Below are 22336 nucleotides of genomic sequence, written 5' to 3' on the forward strand. Positions count from 1 at the left end.
ATGGAATCGCGTGGCTTTGTATTAGCTGCAGTATCCCCATGAGTCCTCTTCAGTTTAGTGTCAGAAAAACTAAATTACATAAGTTTCATTCAGAGTACAGGTCTGTGATGTGCCTGTATTCCTATCTTTACAAGTTAGCTCAAATCATTTAGTCAACTAGGGTATTTGCCATCATCTGTAGCCTGTAGTTTGTAAATACAATCTCTGGCTCCAGACTTCATCACCAACACTTTAAATACATCCCACCATTTGTTGCACCTGACCCATTGACAGAAGCTTGTTCAGGGCAGAGGACATGTTTCCTTGCCCATTGTAGAGTACACCTGACCCGCTCATCTATTGAAGCTGCTGCTACATCCTTTCAGTAGCTAGGGGTTGCCACCAGATGAGGTCCGAAAGCACAGAGAGGATAAGGCTTCACCAACCACAGTGGACAGGCCCAATCTAAACTATCTGAAATGAAGGCCATTTATTTTGTATTACTACTTCAATAGTTTCATTTAATGGGAGGACAATGGCTGATTGAGAGAGGATGCTACCTGGACTGGAGAACTTTTATGTTTAAGAAGCAACTATAAAGGATAGCAAAGAGAAACAGACTCCGTTTTCTACATTTTCTACTCTGTGCTGTCTATTGCCTCCATTGACGTTATGAATCCAGCAATGGAGCAAGATTCTGTAGTTGTTCTATTCAAAAACAATAATTTGCATGTTTAAACTGGGTCAGGAGCCTCGGAGTTAGGCTGCATCCCAAAAGGCTCCCTATATAGCCTAGTGCACTACCTTTGACCAGGGCCCGTATGGCTCTGGTCCAAAGTAGGGAATAGGGAGCCATTTGGGACACAGACTATATCTGTGGCTGACAGTCAGACAAACAAAATCAACAATAGGAAAGATTGCAAAAGAGGCTGAAATTCATGAGAAGACATGTTTAATGAGATTCAGAGGGGAAAACACAGGCCTAGACAGAGAGAATAAGTGAACTTGCATATCAAACGGTCGTATCCAAGGGTAGCTTATTGATGTGCATCTCTCTGGGACTCCATAGAGTACACCAGATGTTCACCACAAAACTGAGCAGGTGGATGGTGGTGGGGTCATGTGGCACTTGAATTTCACACGTCTCTCTTTTAAAGATCAACGAGAGAACAGTAAAGGCTTCTCATTCAAATAAAACAAATCAGGGAGACAGGCCATAAATGTACAGCCTATATCAGAGATGCAAAACATTTAGGCCTAGTCTATGCTGCATTAGTGGAGATGGCTTTTCCACAAAGCTCTGTGACTCAAAAGCCACATGACAGCTAAGCTTTGGAGGAATCTGAAAAAGCATTTTGTCAACCTTCTGGAATTCAGACCAGGGCACTAAGCCTGAAGGCTCTTTAACAGCAGCAACAAGGTTGAGGCAACAGGCATAGCCCAACACTATTCTTCACAACCCGAGAAAGTGTAACCTCTATCCAGGGATTAACCAACGTGAGTGCAGGTGGCTGTGTATTTATGGTACACTGCATCATCTGGATGTGTGTGCAACAGAAGTTCAACATTCACCTTCTGCTACCATTTCTGTCAAGCCGTCTACACATACAGTTTGACATATAGGTTGGAGAAATCCAGCGTACGCACCACACAGAACGCACTACTACTGCCTCTGCAACGCAAGACAAATGCAGAATTCCATTGGAAATGGAATGTATTTCTGGTGTGACAAAAGGCAATGACGCTGTCATCGAGGCGTAATGCTTCCTCTACTTTGACAAGAGACAGTTACGGCCTGAGGGCTCTGGAGCAGGCTCTGTCACAGACAGCCTGCCATAGGCCTAACACTGCTCATTCCAATCACACATGACCAAGAGTGGAATACTGCAGCGATAGATAGACGAGTCATGCAAGAGATTTGTACCAAAGGAACATGGGACATATGGCAGTTTTCCAAGCAGTCAATGTCCCACCGCCATCATGAAGTCAAGATATCAACATGGGGCTGTCCATCTTCAACAAACGGCTTGGATTTGTGAGGAGCTGAGCTGCAGTCTTACTGAAATAACGTAATTAGTCCACATAGAAGAGCAAGCAGTACGAGACCCATGAAGCCTAAGAAAGATCACAAGTCCTTTGGGGCTCAGTTGGTAGAGCATGTCGCTTGCAACACCAAGGATCAGGGGGTTTGATTCCCGCTGGGATAAACAAAAATGTGTCTACTAAAAGGAATATATTAATATGTATTATTAGGCTACATACTACAAATCACATAGACAATAGCCAATGAGCAGAACACTACATAATCCTGTGTTTAGGTCGTCTATCACTACAGCAACACCCAACCCTTTCAGATTTCACCCTCTCCTAACTGACATGCTGTTGTTTAATTCCGCAGCAGAGTTGGCCGTCGGTTGAGTGTCTGATGGGATTTTAATGCAAGGAGACATTGTTTTCGGTTACCCTCCTTCTCCCCTCAGGCCCAACTGCCCTATGCCTGACCACAGGCTAAATCTAAGCTATGCAGTGTCACACTACGTATAGAATTCAGTAATTGTGACATCATGTCAAAAGAGCTTGCATAACCAATAAATGGAGAGGAATGAGGCTTGACATGTCAAAAACTCATTAAGCGCAAGAGTAAGAAAAAGAGACGCATCAGGCAAAAGTAACACAAATTGGCAGGAACTTTGTGTGAGTCTAATACCAGGAAAATTGTATTTTCTTTCAAATATAATTTTCAGTCAGTGTGTTTTAAGTGTGTGGGTTTGCCAAATTAATTACAAAAGGCAAGATGGCACTATTTAATGCCCATTGGTTGTCTTTCAAATATGGGCCTTTTCAAATAAATGACTGTTTCTGTGGCTTGCTGCCAGCCCCAGATTGAAAACTTTGTACTTTTTGCACCAAGACAAGAGGGGGAAATAAGCTTCCTACACCATGTGGCGTAACAGGTTGGCCAACACAAGTGAGTTAGTAAACCATGAATAATTTAGTGACAGGTCCTCTGTACTGGCCCATTCTTAAAAAACACATCTAATGTTTGTTAATCAAGTGACAGTGGCCTGAAACAAGTTCAATGTTGTATTCCATGTTGTTGGTATCCTTTCACTCCAAATAGTCAAATGCATTTCGACAACAAATAAATAAGGCAGCTAATTTTGAAGACTGAGCCAAAAGGCAATTTGCCAGACCACATTTAATAGGCTATATGAACTAAAATGCCAAATATGACATGCCCAACTCTTACTAAGTTCTGTGAATAAGTCTTGGGTGCTGTATAAATTAGCCCAGCAGTAATCCAGCGGACAGCACTCAAATAAATATTAACGTTAGATGCTAGCTCGCTGTAGTATTCTCAGCAGTCACAATGGATGCATTTCGGCCCCAAAGCCGATCTGCACACAGATAAGGCCCAAATATTATTGTCAGATCTGAATTTATTTGGAATAAAGCTACAACATGAATGTAATTATTGTATCACATTCACAACATTCAAGTGTTTATTCCTGTGCTATGGGCTAAACATATCTAGCTCTCGGGCTGACTAGCTACTAGCAAGAACAATCTTTAGCTAGCTATTTTGTTAGCCCTAACTTGCTAACCTAGCTAGCAACTAAACCATTAATACGTTCATATGGCTAAATGTAAATAGGCTGAATGTTGGCCAAGGACAGGGAAGTTTAATGCAATTGACGTTGCTTGACAAATACTGTCACTGACATGGCTAGCCTCGCTAACTACACTGCGAGGCCCGCGCCCATCTCTGTTTGCATGCTAACGTTGCCATCACCGACCAAGCAACATGACATTTCAGCACAAGTCATTATTCGGGCTGCAGCAAAGCCCTGCTTTTTTGACGACAATAAACCAGTTCAACATAACTACCTACGATCTCGTGTTCGGTAATTCTGTTATTTTCAAGGTAGCGTATCTGTTGGGCACAATAAACAACCCAAGACTGTCGTCTGATTTACTAGATTCAGAAACACCTTCAGCCAAATTAGCTGGCTAGCTAACATGCTATTACGCAGCAGGGGAAAACCTGACATGTATTTGGTGGTAGCTGCCCTCCCGATGAGGGGGGCATCGTGGTTCTCCCAAAACACGGCGAATTTATACGGTTTAGTAGATTCCGACATGTACAAGATCCACCCTCGTTATAACCCCGTGCAAAGATGCAGGGCCAAGCAGCTTACCTCTGGATGAAGAATAGGAACACAGCCAGCTTCTTTCTCATATTCATCCATAACGTCAGCCATCTTGGTGGTCAATCTCGCCAAGCATTATGGGACACAACGCTCTGTAGAAACAAACAGGAGGATCGGACGTTCGGTCAAAGCGATGCTCGAGGCTCACAAACCGTCCTGCGATTTTCTGGGGGTACATTGATGTTGCATTACGTCATTGTGTCACATCATCGTTTTGGTATAATTCTGTATCGGGTCATGCATATCAATACCTCTAGGTTAAGTCATGAAAGGAGGTCGGTACCCACATGTAAAGCCATTTGAGGTGTAATTGTTGTAGCCTACTGTTATTCTAACACACTCTATGCCCGACACGAAACAACGTTATGATTCAGATATGTGCGCGCATGGACGACCTTGAACGCTAATATTCCCCACGGTGTTGCAGCTGTATGATCTGTACGAGAAATTGCGTCACATTTTTTTTAAACGTTCCTATTTACTAAATAAATATTTATGTATTTTACAGTAATCTTGAGTAGTATTAACATCATGACTAATACTGTTATGGCTATACATATTTTAAAATAGGTTTGGAAAAGCAGTTAATGTACTGTATAACCGTTAGTTAGTTAGGCTACTTCCAAGATGTAAACAAAAAAAAATCCCTACCAAAATGAACCCTACGTAAATATATGCAATGGTGTGTTTGCTTCCATAAAGTTTCTGTGAAATATATACCTCAGTGGTGCAATATGTATGAAATATTTGTATTTTTCGAAGGGACCGTGCTACATTAGCCTGATACCAGTCGAGCTATTCCACTCCATGCCACTGCTTGACTGGTCTTTCGGCAATCTCATCGTTCAATATGCAGCCGGATTTACGGCGCAGTTAGTTGTTGATTGATACTTGGAAACAACAGCCATGACAACAATATGGTACATGGGTGTGCGCAAATTTGGAGCAATATAGAATTCGAATTTTAAGAATAACAACAACAAACAAGACCGTTACGACCTGCTGCGGTAATTCCCTTGTGAGAAGGCAGTGTCAATGCAATGTCATGTTGTTCAAAGTGGCTAGAGCGGACTCTGTAATGAGAGAGAAATAATGATACGGAAAATATTAGCCTACAAGATTCAATCGAGCTATGTTTGCTTCAGTTGCATCCTATTAATTCGAGGAATGAAGCGCAAAACTGGCACCTGTCGTCATTCCTCGCACATATGCTGACCATCATGACCTAATACATGTTTTACCATTTGTTATGCTCATTTCAGTTGCATTATTTGTCCCTCCTCTCTTATTGAGAGATGGAGTCCAGACCGGCTACTACTTTCTAAATGTGCGTAGAGAGAATTAGTAATATCTCTCTCTCTCACACACTAAAAGGACCTATCAATCAAAGCCACCAGCGCACCTCAAGACACACAAATCACATTTCTCCTTTCCTAAAAACGTATTCAAAACATATGCTCACCTTCACATGTTGGCTGTAATCCATCAGAAAGTAGGCCTAGGCTGCATTATAGCACAATGTTAAAATCATGTATTTAAATGAATTGACAAGGAGAGACAGCTATGGTATTACTGGAGACGTTGGTTCTATAATTATTATCCAAGCATGTACCTTATTCCAGAGGACTTTTTCTAAACTGCCCCCTGTAATTCTTTATTTTTTTCATTCAGTTGAGTCTGACGGAAGCCTTGGGGTTTTTATTCTAGGCGTGAAGATATTCCTCCAACATGTTCAGGGAAGTCAGGAACCAATACACGCAGTCAGTCAGGAAAGCTAAGGCCAGCTTCTTCAGGCAGAAGTTTGCATCCTGTAGCTCCAACTCCAAAAAGTTCTGGGACACTGTGAAGTCCATGGAGAACAAGAGCACCTCCTCCCAGCTGCCCACTGCACTGAGTCTAGGTAACACGGTCACCACCGATAAATCCATGATTAGCGAAAACTTCAACAAGCATTTCTCAACGGCTGGCCATGCCTTCCGCCTGGCAACTCCAACCTCGGCCAACAGCCCCCCCCGCAGCTCCTCGCCCAAGCCTCTCCAGGTTCTCCTTTACCCAAATCCAGATAGCAGATGTTCTGAAAGAGCTGCAAAACCTGGACCCGTACAAATCAGCTGGGCTTGACAATCTGGACCCTCTATTTCTGAAACTATCCGCCGCATTTGTCGCAACCCCTATTACCAGTCTGTTCAACCTCTCTTTCATATCGTCTGAGATCCCCAAGGACTGGAAAGGTGCCGCAGTCATCCCCCTCTTCAAAGGGGGAGACACCCTGGACCCAAACTGTTACAGACCTATATCCATCCTGCCCTGCCTATCTAAGGTCTTCGAAAGCCAAGTCAACAAACAGGTCACTGACCATCTCGAATCCCACCGTACCTTCTCCGCTGTGCAATCTGGTTTCCGAGCCGGTCACAGGTGCACCTCAGCCACGCTCAAGGTACTAAACAATATCATAACCGCCATCGATAAAAGAAAGTACTGTGCAGCCGTCTTCATCGACCTTGCCAAGGCTTTCGACTCGGTCAATCACCATATTCTTATCGGCAGACTCAGTAGCCTCGGTTTTTCGGATGACTGCCTTGCCTGATTCACCAATTACTTTGCAGACAGAGTTCAGTGTGTCAAATCGGAGGGCATGCTGTCCTGTCCTCTGGAAGTCTCTATGGGGGTGCCACAGGGTTCAATCCTCGGGCCGACTCTTTTTTCTGTATATATCAATGATGTTGCTCTTGCTGCGGGCGATTCCCTGATCCACCTCTACGCAGACGACACCATTCTATATACTTCCGACCCGTCCTTGGACACTGTGCTATCTAACCTCCAAACGAGCTTCAATGCCATACAACACTCCTTCCGTGGCCTCCAACTGCTCTTAAACGCTAGTAAAACCAAATGCATGCTTTTCAACCGTTCGCTGCCCGCACCCCTGACCAGCATCACCACCCTGGATGGTTCCAACCTTGAATATGTGGACATCTATAAGTACCTAGGTGTCTGGCTAGACTGTAAACTCTCCTTCCAGACTCATATCAAACATCTCCAATCGAAAATCAAATCAAGAGTCGGCTTTCTATTCCGCAACAAAGCCTCCTTCACTCACGCCGCCAAACTTACCCTAGTAAAACTGACTATCCTACCGATCCTCGACTTCGGCGATATCATCTACAAAATTGCTTCCAACACTCTACTCAGCAAACTGGATGCAGTCTATCACAGTGCCATCCGTTTTGTCACTAAAGCACCTTATACCACCCACCACTGCGACTTGTACGCTCTAGTCGGCTGGCCCTCGCTACATATTCGTCGCCAGACCCACTGGCTCCAGGTCATCTACAAGTCCATGCTAGGTAAAGCTCCGCCTTATATCAGTTCACTGGTCACGATGGCAACACCCATCCGTAGCACGCGCTCCAGCAGGTGTATCTCACTGATCATCCCTAAAGCCGATACCTCATTTGGCCGCCTTTCGTGCCAGTACTCTGCTGCCTGTGACTGGAACAAATTGCAAAAATCACTGAAGTTGGAGACTTTTATCTCCCTCACCAACTTCAAACATCTGCTATCTGAGCAGCTAACCGATCGCTGCAGCTGTACATAGTCTATCGGCAAATAGCCCACCCATTTTTACCTACCTCATCCCCATACTGTTTTTATTTATTTACTTTTCTGCTCTTTTGCACACCAATATCTCTACCTGTACATGATCATCTGATCATTTATCACTCCAGTGTTAATCTGCAAAATTGTAATTATTCGCCTACCTCCTCATGCCTTTTGCACACAATGTATATAGACTCCACTTTTTTTGTCTTCCTCTTGTGTTATTGACTTGTTAATTGTTTACTCCATGTGTAACTCTGTGTTGTCTGCTCACACTGCTATGCTTTATCTTGGCCAGATCGCAGTTGCAAATGAGAACTTGTTCTCAACTAGCCTACCTGGTTAAATAAAGGTGAAATAAAAAAAATGTTTAGACGATAAAAAGCTACAATGATCACTCGTGCATGGCTGCCAAATGTTTTGGTGTCCCCATAAGTCTAATATTTAAATTGAGGAAAGGTGACGATAATCATTATTTTAGCGATCCATGTTAGACGTCCCTCGTAAACAATAGGCCCCCCATTCTGCTGGTGTGAGCTGTTGGCGCACTTGCGCTTGATATGTGTTTATTGATGTGAAAGTGCCATTTCCCAAAAATGACCTCAGTGGGGAATGGGGATCTACGTCAACAACCAGGGTTTCATTAAACAGGCCAAGGCATTATACTTTTTTTATTGCACATTTAATTAAATTGTCGTATGTGGCGATATTCAACTTCAATTCGTTGGCACAAAACATGTGTCAGACAAAATATAGTTTTTGTCTCTTGCTTGTGTAACAGCATAACTTTAGACCGTCCCCTCGCCCATACCCGGGTGCGAACCAGGGACCCTCTGCACACATCAACAACAGTCACCCACGAAGCAAGGGGAACCACTACTTCAAGGACTCAGAGCAAGTGACGTCATCGATTGAAATGCTATTAGCGCGCACCGCTAACTAAGCTAGCCGTTTCACATCCGTTACAAATCAAATGTTATTTGTCAAATACGCCGAATACAACAGGTGTCGTAGACCTTACCCTTAAATGCTTACTTTACAATGCCGTTCAGAAAATATTTACTAAATACATTTTTTTTTAATCACATCAAAAAGTAACACAATAAAATGACATAACGATAACGAGGCTATATACGGCGGTACCGAGTCAATGTGCGGGGGTACAGGCTAATCGAGGTAATGTATATAGGCTAGCATTCGAATGGTGGATTAATAGCCCAGGCTGCCCAGCCTATGAATTAACTTCTAATTTACACATCTCTGTCTTCAATGCCCTTCTTGTGTAATTAATGCATCTCCGCTGACATCTTCACTGGCCTCTCTCTGTCCAATCCTACGGTATTCCTCTTACAGCTCTTGAGACAGTACCCTATATAGCCCAATGCGTGTCCTCGAAGTAGCAAGTTTGAATGGCGAGAGCTTCTCTGGTATGACGTGATCACGTTGGCTGATGGTAAAAAAATCAATAAACGGGAATCCTGCCTTCTTCCCGCGCCCAATGTTTATGTTTACAATTAAGTGTATTACGTCAGAATGCCCAATGTTAGAATGTTTCCATTCAAATGTATCAATTAAATTTGAACGTTTTCCCATCAGTCTTCGTTTGCATTAACATTGTGATTGGATGATAGCGATGAAGGTGATCGAATCTCGTGGCAAAGAGTGGAACGTAAATGAAAGAGCCTGGTACCCAGGCGAGTGCTACATCTTTCTGCCACGAGATGTCGGACTCTACCCATCTCATATTTAGTGGTTACACAAATACATTATTCTACGGCTTCATTACCTTTCTACACAGCAAATGTAGCTGTCTTATTTCTGCAAGTATATGTGGCCCACAACATATTCGTTATTTGTTTATGGACAATTTATCCTTTAAAACATGACATTACTAGTTGTGTAGACTGCCGAGCATCAAGCAAAAGTAGTCGAACGATAATCACCGGATTACAGGCGTCTCAGTTAATCACTGATTCAACATTCGCACTCACAAGAAGGAAGGCTACGAACAGGATTTCAGAGCTTTTATATAGACTCTAAAATACATGTAAAAAAATCAGTTTTAGAAACTAATCGGTTCCATCAACTAATTAAGCCATTTCTAGAAAATCATATGTATATGTTGCAAACCTGTGATAGCAGGCAGCTGTCCTGACTCCTTATCGAGTGTGAAATGATGGAGTGTGTAAGCTAACGTTAGCTATTTCTGCAGTTCTTCTTTGCTAGCGAACGAAAAAAACCATTACATCATAAGGAAGTTGCAACAGTCAAACTAACAGTGGATGGTACCAGATAAGCCAGCTGAACCAAACAAGGTAAGGACTGGAGAGCTAACGTTACCTTTCTATTGATGTTAATTATGCGAGTGTGAAAAGAGACACGGATCGGAGGGTGACACTTCTGAATGCGACAAAATTGAATGGTTCCGCTCTCTTCTGCTTGGGTGCTAACCCACACCAGCCAGATAGTTAGTTAGCAAGTTATATATAGTTGTTGACATCAGTGTTGGCTATGGAGTTGTTAACTGTATGCTTATCAACGTCAATGTTACTAACTAGAAATGATCCTGGCTAGCTAGCTAGAATGCTAACTGACTTCATTATTTAGCGAGCCTGGTGGGGGTTATGTAATAGATGATAGGGCAATGAACAGGATTCAACCAGCTCGATTGTTTTTCATCTGATATCGTTAAATGTGAATGGCAACGGAATCGATGATGCTCTCCGAGTATTTCAATCGCAGGCCAGGTGGCTATGTCAAGGTATCATACATTTGTATTAGCTAGATGACAGAGCAATCTGAATGCAGACGTGCGTGATCAGCATGACTACAGTAGATATAGCCTAGTTGTGTGACAAGAAGGCCTACGTTGCGACTGTGATGAATTGTCAGGCTAAAATATAACAGTAAAATATAAGTTGATTCTCTTCACTTTGTAAAAAAAAAAAAGTAAAATATTTTGCTGTTATCTTTTGAATGCAGTGACTGAAGCATTGGGAGGGAAATTATATAATTGCTCTCCATTAAAGGAAAGGGAATGGGAAACAAACACGGAAACATTTTACAATATGTCTGCAATTATTTTTTTTGCGTCTTCAGTTAAAACATGTTCAGATATTGAAATACAAGTCACAGGGCTTGGTTCTTGTTTGTTAGCCAACGTTGTGCTGTGAAAGCTGTCCAAAACATCAACCCTGAGCTGACTTGACGTTACACTGAGATCTTGAGGTCGGGTTATATTAGCAGGCCCAGGCCCGATCAGATATTAGGTTACAACTCTCACTTGATATGAAGAGCTCAGTAACATGACACCCCACCATGAGACACAGCTCTACAATAACATGCTCTGCACCCTCTTTTCATAACGGGACACTGAAGGCATACATCACCAGACAAATTGTGTAGGCAATTGAAGCTACAGTATAGTGAGCCGACTAAAACCAGGGTTATGCTCAGTGGTTGACTTGGACTGAAATAGGTGCCCGTATTTATTTTGTTTGCAGATACTGTTTTTGTTTAGGTGATACTTTTGAGTGAATATTCTAAAAGAGGAACAGGAACTCCAGCAGTAGACAAATTGAGGTGTCGGTGCTCCGGCCCAAGTCTAGCACTGGTTCAGAAAAGCAGTTGAAATGATTTCCCATTAGTCTTGTTGTTAAAGATGATCTAGTCCTTCCTTGAAAATCAACCAATTAGAAATATACCTTTTTGTTTTTAGAGGATATATTGAGGTTCAACTGTACTATTATAAAGCACTCTATCAAACTACTATCACCTCCTAAAAATTTGAGGCAAATACTAGATGACTCCTAATGATTCAGGCTGATTGGACTGGTAGCCTAGCCTAGACTGGGACTCCCTAAGGATTCAGGCTGATTGGACTGCTAGCCTTGCCTAGACTGGGACTCCCTAAGGATTCAGGCTGAATGGACTGGTAGCCTAAATTGGGACGCCCTAAGGATTCTGGCTGAGTGGACTGGTAGCCTAAATTGGGACTCTCTAAGGATTCAGGCTGAGTGGACTGCTAGCCTAAATTGGGACTCCCTAAGGATTCAGGCTGAGTGGACTGGTAGCCTAAATTGGGACTCTCTAAGGATTCAGGCTGAGTGGACTGGTAGCCTAAATTGGGACGCCCTAAGGATTCTGGCTGAGTGGACTGGTAGCCTAAATTGGGACTCTCTAAGGATTCAGGCTGAGTGGACTGGTAGCCTAAATTGGGACTCCCTAAGGATTCAGGCTGAGTGGACTGGTAGCCTAAATTGGGACTCTCTAAGGATTCAGGCTGAGTGGACTGGTAGCCTAAATTGGGACTCCCTAAGGATTCAGGCTGAGTGGACTTCAGGCTAAGGATTCAGGCTGAGTGGACTGGTAGCCTAAATTGGGACTCTCTAAGGATTCAGGCTGAGTGGACTGGTAGCCTAAATTGGGACTCTCTAAGGATTCAGGCTGAGTGGACTGGTAGCCTAAATTGGGACTCTCTAAGGATTCAGGCTGAGTGGACTGGTAGCCTAAATTGGGACTCTCTAAGGATTCAGGCTGAGTGGACTGGTAGCCTAAATTGGGACTCTCTAAGGATTCAGGCTGAGTGGACTGGTAGCCTAAATTGGGACTCTCTAAGGATTCAGACTGAGTGGACTGGTAGCCTAAATTGGGACTCTCTAAGGATTCAGACTGAGTGGACTGGTAGCCTAGCCTAAATTGGGGACCACATATTTCCATGTTTTCCATTCTTGACAGATTTGCATGTCAATGCAGGGTAATCATCATCTCACCCAGAGAGGAAACATTTGTCATTTGAGTGATGAGGTGTAGAGTACACCCTCAGTCACAGGCTCAGGCTGACAGGGCCTTGCAGGTCATTTGCCTGCCAAATATAGTTTCCATTCGCCCCTCAACCTTGGCCTGCAGCTCGTGGCCAGTGTACTGTTGCTCAGCTCTGGGATGTGTGTGGCGTGTTTTGATCCGTTTCCACGTAGGCCTTTTTATTTACCTGTTAAGATGGGATGCTGACATGCTGTGGAGCTGGCTGTGCTTTAGTCCCACTCTGGTTTCAGGTGTTGTGACTCCCTGTTCCCAACCTGTATAGATTCTCCCCCCTTGAGAAAGACAACATCCGGCCTCTGTCTCACTTCACAGCCCAGGCTGGTGTAGATATCTCAGCCATAAAGCCTATTGGTATTCCAGTAGGTGATAGCAGCACCATGGTAAACAATGTGAACATTGCTCCCTGACAAGGCCAGCTACTGTTTAGGTCATAGTGCACTTCATTTACAAAACCAAAAACTACAATTTTACGTAATTGTGTCAGATACCATTTATGTTATGTATTTTGTCCACGAGAGATTATAGTGCACTAGGAAAAACAAGGTTGAATTACTATAGCAACATCTCTAAAAAATATTCTGACCAAGATACTTCGCAATCGCAATTAGCCTACAGTAGCCTAGTTGAACTTACCTTTACCTTGTCAACTAATACGACTCTGTAGAAATACATAGTAGAAAAAAGACTATCATTCACATGTAATCAAACAGACTCTGTCCAATGTTAAAAACACATGTTATTAATGTGTAATTGTACTGTTACCAGATCATTGGATTTGAAAGCCTGTGTAAACTATCTGTCCTTCTGGTTTCTTCTCTGATTTGATTCCATTCGACTACACTGTCGCGTGTCGCTACATGTTGGCATTAAGAATTCATTTCATTAACATGGCTAACACCCTCATTTTGTCTCAACATGAATAATCTTGCTCCCGAATGTAATTGTGATGTCTGGAGGCCTGCCTTCTACTGCCATAAATAAACACATTTTAAAAAGCTATGCATTCAAATGACCGAGAACATTAAATGACTCGCCACACAATGACATTACTCTCATGGTAGGAAATCTCTCTGAGCAACGACACACAGAAGGAAGTCTCCTCTCCCCAGTCACTGTTACTGATCTCCTCACTGGTCTCCACGGTGATGGATGGATGCCCTGGGCGTAACCTCACTGCTTGTATCATTGACTTATAACAGGGGACCGCACTCAGCCAATGATAAACAATGTGTTTTTCTTTCCGAGGATGACTGGAATAGCTGCCTAATGCTTTCAGAGTCAGACGGATGTCCTTCACATTTTTTTACTTGATTTTATTTCACCTTTATTTAACCAGGTAGGCTAGTTGAGAACAAGTTCTCATTTACAACTGCGACCTGGCCAAGATAAAGCATAGCAGTGTGAACAGACAACACAGAGTTACACATGGAATAAACAAGTCAATAACACAGTAGGGAAAAAATAGTCTATATACATTGTGTGCAAAAGGCATGAGGAGGTAGGCGAATAATTACAATTTATCAGATTAACACTGGAGTGATAAATGATCAGGTGGTCATGTGGAGGAGATTGCCTGCTTGCAACCAGTCATGACTTGTCTCTTGAAAGGGATACTTCAGGATTTCGTTGGATATTGTTTTTATGTTTCTGCGTGCAGTTTGAAGGCAGTTGCTCACTAGTGCTAAGGCAATGACTGGAAGTCTATCATATCTGATAGACTTTGTCATTACACTAACGCAAGTTATCATTGGCTCTCGAAACTTCCTCTAACTTCCTTCATAATGGACGCAGAGACACACAAATGTCAAAATTCCAAAGTATCCCTTTAAAGCTGCTGAAATTAAGCGAACTATTCCAATTTTAGCAACCAAGAAATGGCGGCGCTGTTTCTGCATATTGCACCTTTTAAGACGGTCAAATCACATGGCTTTCTGGAGTTCACTGGATTCAAAAGGCCATAGAAATGAGTGAATAGACTAATAATTTTGGTTTAAAAAACATCCTTGCTCGCAGTCATTGGGCTACGTCCTATGTGACAGGCACCCACTGATATGACATACACTACAGTATCCTGCTAAAGACAATCAAATCAAATACAATTGTATTTATCACAGGCGCCGAATACAACAGGTGTGTACTTTATAGTGAAATGCTTACTACAAGCCCTTAACCAACAATGCAGTTTTAACCAAAATAAGAGGGGTACAGTACCCATGTTTAACTTTTCCAACAATTCCATATGAAATAATGTCTCTTCTAGTCTGTCCACCTGAATCCACATGGCTTGTAATGATCTTCTGTTCATTGTAATATTAAGACACGAGGCCTAAATGCAGAGGACATTTAAAACGTCCACACTCAGTATCTGTACACTGTGTTGATATTGCTTCCTGCCAGGGTTGAAGCCCAGCCTTGGTAACAGAGCTCTAATGCTGAGTCACACACACCCTGGAGGCTGATGGTCATGGAAACGACACCACTGCAGAGTGTAATGGATGGACGGGGTCGAGTCTGGCCTGTGATTTGGGTGACTGAGTGCTATGTAGACAAATAGCTGGTTCAGTGTAATGGTTGTCTCAGGCTTTCCTCTGTGCCTGGGATCTGAAGGGCTTTCAATAGTCACAGACACCAGTAGCCTTGTCACTGCTGGAGGCTGATGTTGCACTGAAGTCAAAATGGACTTGAATTCAAATCATCACTGATGCAATGCACACGTCTTTAGTAGGAATACCGTAATATTGTGTGACTGGCTTTGAAAAATCGTTCAACCCGTCTGCTTTCTTACCTGAACGAATTACAATTTGCACCTGGAGTTCAAACAAATCCAAAGTACAGAAGTTTAATTAACACCAGCTTAACACCAGTTTTTTACCCCAGCAGTGTAGGTACACACACACACACACACACACACACACACACACACACACACACACACACACACACACACACACACACACACACACACACACACACACACACACACACACACACACACACACACACACTCAAATTCACTACAGACGTGTGCTCCGCCTGGCCCTTGGAGATCATTGGCCCAGCTAGTCATCCTCAGGGCTCGTCCTGGTCACTCCTCCAGAGCATATCCTTAGATATAATTAGATATGAAGGAAAACCTCATCAGGATTGTGCACCAAAGTGACTGTTCCCTAGGGAGACAGTGCTGCAACCACAGATGGTTCCTTTAACTATTCTTGGGAACATGGAGCGGCTCTTGGTTACTGTACCCTGCTGTGTGAGACCTAATGGAGGGTCCTGTGTTGGAGGCCTAGTGGAGAGTCCTGTGTAGGGGTCTAGTGGAGAGTCCTGTGTAGGGGCCTAGTGGAGAGTCCTGTGTAGGGGCCTAGTGGAGAGTCCTGTGTAGGGGCCTAGTGGAGAGTCCTGTATAGGGGCCTAGTGGAGAGTCCTGTGTAGGGGCCTAGTGGAGAGTCCTGTGTAGGGGCCTAGTGGAGAGTCCTGTGTAGGGGTCTAGTGGAGAGTCCTGTGTAGGGGCCTAGTGGAGAGTCCTGTGTAGAGGCCTAGTGGAGAGTCCTGTGTAGGGGCCTAGTGGAGAGTCCTGTGTAGGGGTCTAGTGGAGAGTCCTGTGTAGGGGCCTAGTGGAGAGTCCTGTATAGAGGCCTAGTGGAGAGTCCTGTGTAGGGGCCTAGTGGAGAGTCCTGTGTAGGGGCCTAGTGTAGGGAGAGTCCTGTATAGAGGCCTAGTGGAGAGTCCTGTGTAGAGTCCTAGTGGAGAGTCCTAGTGGAGAGTCGGGGCCTAGTGGAGAGTCCTGTGTGGAGAGTCCTGTGTAGGGGCCTAGTGGAGAGTCCTGTGTAGAGGCCTAGTGGAGAGTCCTGTGTAGGGGCCTAGTGGAGAGTCCTGTGTAGGGGCCTAGTGGAGAGTCCTGTGTAGAGGCCTAGTGGAGAGTCCTGTGTAGAGGCCTAGTGGAGAGTCCTGTGTAGGGGCCTAGTGGAGAGTCCTGTGTAGAGGCCTAGTGGAGAGTCCTGTGTAGAGGCCTAGTGGAGAGTCCTGTGTCGGGGCCTAGTGGAGAGTCCTGTGTCGGGGCCTAGTGGAGAGTCCTGTGTCGGGGCCTAGTGGAGAGTCCTGTGTAGGGGCCTAGTGGAGAGTCCTGTGTAGGGGCCTAGTGGGGCCTAGTGGAGAGTCCTGTGTCGAGGCATAGTGGAGAGTCCTGTGCCTAGTGGAGAGTCCTGTGTCGGGGTCCTAGTGGAGAGTCCTGTGTCCTAGTGGAGAGTCCTGTGGGCCTAGTGGAGAGTCCTGTGTCGGGGCCTAGTGGAGAGTCCTGTCCTGTGGAGAGTGGAGAGCCTAGTGGAGAGTCCTGTGTAGGGGCCTAGTGGAGAGTCCTGTGTCCTAGTGGGTCCTAGAGGCCTAGTGGAGAGTCCTGTGTAGGGGCCTAGTGGAGAGTCCTGTGTAGAGGCCTAGTGGAGAGTCCCTGTGGAGAGTCCTGTGGGCCTAGTGGAGAGTCCTGTGTAGGGGCCTAGTGGAGAGTCCTGTGTAGGGGCCTAGTGGAGAGTCCTGTGTAGAGTCCTAGTGGAGGCCTAGTGGAGAGTCCTGTGGAGAGTCCTAGTGGGGCCTAGTGGAGAGTCCTGTGTCCTAGTGGGGCCTAGAGTCCTAGTGGAGAGTCCTGTGTCGGGGCCTAGTGGAGAGTCCTGTGTCGGGGCCTAGTGGAGAGTCCTGTGTCGGGGCCTAGTGGAGAGTCCTGTGTCGGGGCCTAGTGGAGAGTCCTGTGTCGGGGCCTAGTGGAGAGTCCTGTGTAGGGGCCTAGTGGAGAGTCCTGTGTAGGGGCCTAGTGGAGAGTCCTGTGTAGGGGCCTAGTGGAGAGTCCTGTGTAGGGGCCTAGTGGAGAGTCCTGTGTAGGGGCCTAGTGGAGAGTCCTGTGTAGGGGCCTAGTGGAGAGTCCTGTGTAGGGGCCTAGTGGAGAGTCCTGTGTCGGGGCCTAGTGGAGAGTCCTGTGTCGGGGCCTAGTGGAGAGTCCTGTGTCGGGGCCTAGTGGAGAGTCCTGTGTCGGGGCCTAGTGGAGAGTCCTGTGTCGAGGCCTAGTGGAGAGTCCTGTGTCGAGGCCTAGTGGAGAGTCCTGTGTCGAGGCCTAGTGGAGAGTCCTGTGTCGAGGCCTAGTGGAGAGTCCTGTGTCGAGGCCTAGTGGAGAGTCCTGTGTCGAGGCCTAGTGGAGAGTCCTGTGTCGGGGCCTAGTGGAGAGTCCTGTGTAGGGGCCTAGTGGAGAGTCCTGTGTAGGGGCCTAGTGGAGAGTCCTGTGTAGGGGCCTAGTGGAGAGTCCTGTGTAGGGGCCTAGTGGAGAGTCCTGTGTAGGGGCCTAGTGGAGAGTCCTGTGTAGGGGCCTAGTGGAGAGTCCTGTAGTGGAGAGGGCCTAGTGGGAGTCCTAGTGGAGAGTCCTGTGTCGAGGAGGTCCTCGAGTCCTAGTGGAGAGTCCTGTGTCCTAGTGGAGGCCTAGTGGAGAGTCCTGCCTAGTGGAGAGTCCTGTGTAGGCCTAGTGGAGAGTCCTGTGAGGGGCCTAGTGGAGAGTCCTGTGTAGGGGCCTAGTGGAGAGTCCTGTGTAGATGCCTAGTGGAGAGTCCTGTGTAGAGTGGAGAGTCCTGTGTGAGGAGAGTCCTGTGTAGAGTCCTAGTGGAGGCCTAGTGGAGAGTGGAGAGTCCTGTGTAGAGTCCTAGTGGAGAGTCCTGTGTAGAGTCCTAGTGGAGAGTCCTGTGTAGGGGCCTAGTGGAGAGTCCTGTGTAGGGGCCTAGTGGAGAGTCCTGTGTAGGGTCCTAGTGGAGAGTCCTGTGTAGGGGCCTAGTGGAGAGTCCTGTGTAGGGAGCCTAGTGGAGAGTCCTGTGTAGAGTCCTAGTGGAGAGTCCTGTGTAGGGGCCTAGTGGAGAGTCCTAGTGGAGAGTCCTGTGTAGGGGCCTAGTGGAGAGTCCTGTGTAGAGGCCTAGTGGAGAGTCCTGTGTAGTGGGGCCTAGTAGTCGAGAGTCCTGTGTAGGGCCTAGTGGAGAGTCCTGTGGCCTAGTGGAGAGTCCCTAGAGTCCTAGTGGAGAGTCCTGTGTAGGGGCCTAGTGGAGAGTCCTGTGTAGAGGCCTAGTGGAGAGTCCTGTGTAGAGGCCTAGTGGAGAGTCCTGTGTAGGGGCCTAGTGGAGAGTCCTGTGTAGGGGCCTAGTGGAGAGTCCTGTGTAGGGGCCTAGTGGAGAGTCCTGTGTAGGGGCCTAGTGGAGAGGCCTCATGACGTCTAGTGCCTCATGATTCATAAAGTAATAACACACACTCAGCATGTGGGGCAGCAGGGTAACCTAGTGGTTAGTGCGTTGGACTAGTAAGGTTGCAAGTTCAAATCCCCGAGCTGACAAGGTACAAATCTGTTGTTCTGCCCCTGAACAGGCACATAGTCCATGTTCCTAGACCGCCATTGAACATTTTTAAAAGGTAAAAATGTCATCCTTTCTCACGTTACGCCAAGTCCATTAGAGATGCTGAATGAAATACTCCACCTTCTGGGTTAAAAGACACATTTCAGTTGAAAGCCTTCAGTTGTACAGCTGACGAGGTATCTCCCTTTCCCTTCCCTTTCTAACTACCTTCACTACACGTCAATGACAGCCAGCACAGCTGCCTATTAGCTAGAGGCTTATAAAGCATGTGAGAAAATTGTATTTTTCCTCTCGTTCACCTTGACAGCTGATGCTGACGTTGGCATTAAGTGAGACTAATGGCTAAAGCAATTATAGTTTTCTTCCTTTACAGTCAAAATGTCTTGTTAGCAAGTTTCCTTTATACCAAGGTATTTGTGAATTGTGCTGTAAGTCTTTGTGTTCCAACACTGCTAAATGCTACGCCTCACTAGATGTATTGGATAGTGTCATTCATAGTCTGTGTGTTAGGGCGGGCTGAGCTGTAGTGTTCAACAGTGTTGAACTGGTTTCTAATGCATTTTACACCTCTTTGAAATAAGCTGATTTGTTGCATAAATCCCCCAGATTAGCTGTGATGTTCAAAACCCACTCCTGTCTCATATAAACCCACTCCTGTCTCATATAAACCAACTCCTGTCTCATAAAACCCACCCCTGTCTCATAAAAACCCACCCCTGTCTCATAAAAACCCACTCCTGTCTCATAAAAACCCACTCCTGTCTCATAAAAACCCGCTCCCGTCTCATAAAAACCCGCTCCCGTCTCATAAAAACCCGCTCCCGTCTCATAAAAACCCACTCCTGTCTCATAAAAACCCGCTCCCGTCTCATAAAAACCCGCTCCCGTCTCATAAAAACCTGCTCCCGTCTCATAAAAACCTGCTCCCGTCTCATAAAAACCTGCTCCCGTCTCATAAAAACCCGCTCCCGTCTCATAAAAACCTGCTCCCGTCTCATAAAAACCCACTCCCGTCTCATAAAAACCTGCTCCCGTCTCATAAAAACCTGCTCCCGTCTCATAAAAACCTAAAAACCTGCTCCCGTCTCCGTCTAAAAACCTGCTCCCGTCTCATAAAAACCTGCTCCCGTCTCATAAAAACCTGTCTCTCCCGCTCTCATAAAAACCTGTCTCTAAAAAAAACCCGTCTCATAAAAACCCCGTCTCCTCCCCGCCTCATAAAAAAACCCAAAACCCACTCCTGTCTCTAAAAACCCGCTCCCGTCTCATAAAAACCTGCTCCCGTCTCATAAAAACCTGCTCCCGTCTCATAAAAACCTGTCTCCCGTCTCATAAAAACTCATAAAAACCCTCCCCACCTCATAAAAACCCGTCTCATAAAAACCTGCTGTCTCATAAAAACCTGCTCCCGTCTCATAAAAACCTGCTCCCGTCTCATAAAAACCTGTCTCATAAAAACCCGCCTCCCCGCCTCATAAAAACCCACTCCTGTCTCATCTCCCGTCTCATAAAAACCCGCTCCCGTCTCATAAAAACCCGCCTCTAAAAACCCCTGTCTCATAAAAACCCGCCTCCCGTCTCATAAAAACCAACTCCTGTCTCATAAAAACCCGTCTCTAAAAACCCCCCTGTCTCATAAAAACCCGCCTCCCCGCCTCATAAAAACCCGCTCCCGCCTCATAAAAACCCACTCCCGTCTCATAAAAACCCACCCCTGTCCATAAAAACCCACTCTGTCTCATAAAAACCTCCCGTCTCCAACTCCTGTCTCTCCCCGTCTCATAAAAACCCACTCCCGTCTCATAAAAACCCGCTCCCGTCTCATAAATACCCGCTCCCCGCCTCATAAAACCCGCCTCCCCGCCTCATAAAAACCCGCTCCCGCCTCATAAAAACCCACTCCCGTCTCATAAAAACCCACTCCCGTCTCATAAAAACCCGCTCCCGTCTCATAAAATGTAGGAGGTTTGTGTCTGGAATAGTCTGGACTCTTGTTTACATCCCATTAGCTCAGATCCGACCTAGAAAGAAACCCACTGAACCGGATTGTAGACTGTGTTTGTTTATATATAGAAACTACAGGTAAAAGTGAATCTAGTTGAAGCACTTTTTGAAGGCCATTGTCCTGGATGAAGGAGACATTTCAGGAAGGTCTTCCCCAGAGCTCCAGAAGGATGGGATCATGACGAGGCCCATGGGGCGTGGCGTCTCTGCAACGCAGTGACCCAGTAGTCTGACTCCCCTGCATAGCTGGCATTCTCAGCTGCCTGAAATCCTGCTCCAAGGCAGGGTTCCCTCGTCTACCCTAAACCATTATTACGTCGGTCCTCCGTGTTGCACAGACAGGATTACGGCACTAAATATAGCCCCGCTTTAGGGCCTACACACCGGGCGTGACCTCAGAGGTGTGCCCCAGTGAACCCTGCCAACATGGAGTGTATACAGTTTTAATCACTGGAGCAATGCAGTACAGGAAAAAGGAATGAGAAGTACAAAGATAATATATTCTATCGGTTAGCTAGATGTTTGACTGACAGCACTGCTGCAGCAGCGACATCAGACCAACTCTAAAAGCCTGGGAGAGATGATTGTGGGCTTACCTCACTATAGAAAGGATTTGTCACTGGGCAGGATAACGAGGCTACTTCTGTATTCTGTAACTATGGCTTCACTGCTTTGACTGCTACAGTCAGTGAAGCAAATCCCTTTTGCTTTGTGAATGGAGTGAACACAAAGGCCCAGTGGGCTGATATGATTCTCCTCTGTAGGATTTCACTTCTTCTCTGACTTGGGCAGGTTCTTAAAAGCCCCCCTCTAATTGGATACCCAGCCAAGTCTCAGCTTCAGGAATCAGAGATTGAATGAGTTTGCTGCAGGTCTATTCCATGCTAACAGAATTCCACTGTGACTCAGATTTTTTCACTTTAAAATGTATACCAAACAAAAACCATTGATTTCAAAGTTTAACAAACCATATGCGCAAGGACTTTCCACAGAACATTTTCTAAACACACATTTACAGCAAACTGTGCAGATACAACGTGTGGTAACAGAAGAGGGAGATTTTACCCTCTGCACGGTTCTCACAGTAAATGTAAAAATAAAAAATGTACTGTGTAAATTGTTCAAAGTAGTCATGATGTATAGAGTAGTGTTCTGTGGTTTGTTACACTTTGAAGTCAGTTGTTTGGCATACATTTTCAAGTGTCAAATCAGTTTCAGCATAATTCCGTTTCCTTGGAATTTCCCTGCAGTGAATGTAGAAGGAGTGTCTTGTTGCTCTTAAACCGACTGATAAGAAAATAAAAGCCAACAGCAGCTCTGTTTTCTGGGGACAAATTATCCTCGGCC

The 22336-nt window shown here is 45.5% G+C and overlaps 1 protein-coding gene across 3 annotated transcripts in view; it reads right to left on the minus strand.

Moving 5' to 3' along the window:
- LOC118379546 (palmitoyltransferase ZDHHC17-like) overlaps positions 1-4608 on the minus strand; it is a 36831-nt gene extending 32223 nt beyond the window's left edge. Inside the window, exons 1-2 of one of the 3 annotated variants that reach the window (XM_052509153.1) lie at positions 4442-4608; positions 4179-4282 (exon numbers count right to left, since the gene is read on the minus strand). In XM_052509153.1, the coding sequence (XP_052365113.1) occupies positions 4179-4241 (63 nt within the window). In that variant the 5' untranslated portion in view covers positions 4242-4282; positions 4442-4608. Of the gene's footprint in view, positions 1-4178; positions 4357-4441 lie in introns of all 3 variants that reach the window. The other 2 variants (XM_052509154.1, XM_052509155.1) reach the window with 2 other exon arrangements.
- Positions 4609-22336: the final 17728 nt, after the last annotated feature.

Source organism: Oncorhynchus keta, unplaced genomic scaffold, assembly GCF_023373465.1.
Source record: "Oncorhynchus keta strain PuntledgeMale-10-30-2019 unplaced genomic scaffold, Oket_V2 Un_contig_3995_pilon_pilon, whole genome shotgun sequence".
Classification (NCBI taxonomy): Eukaryota; Metazoa; Chordata; class Actinopteri; order Salmoniformes; family Salmonidae; genus Oncorhynchus; species Oncorhynchus keta.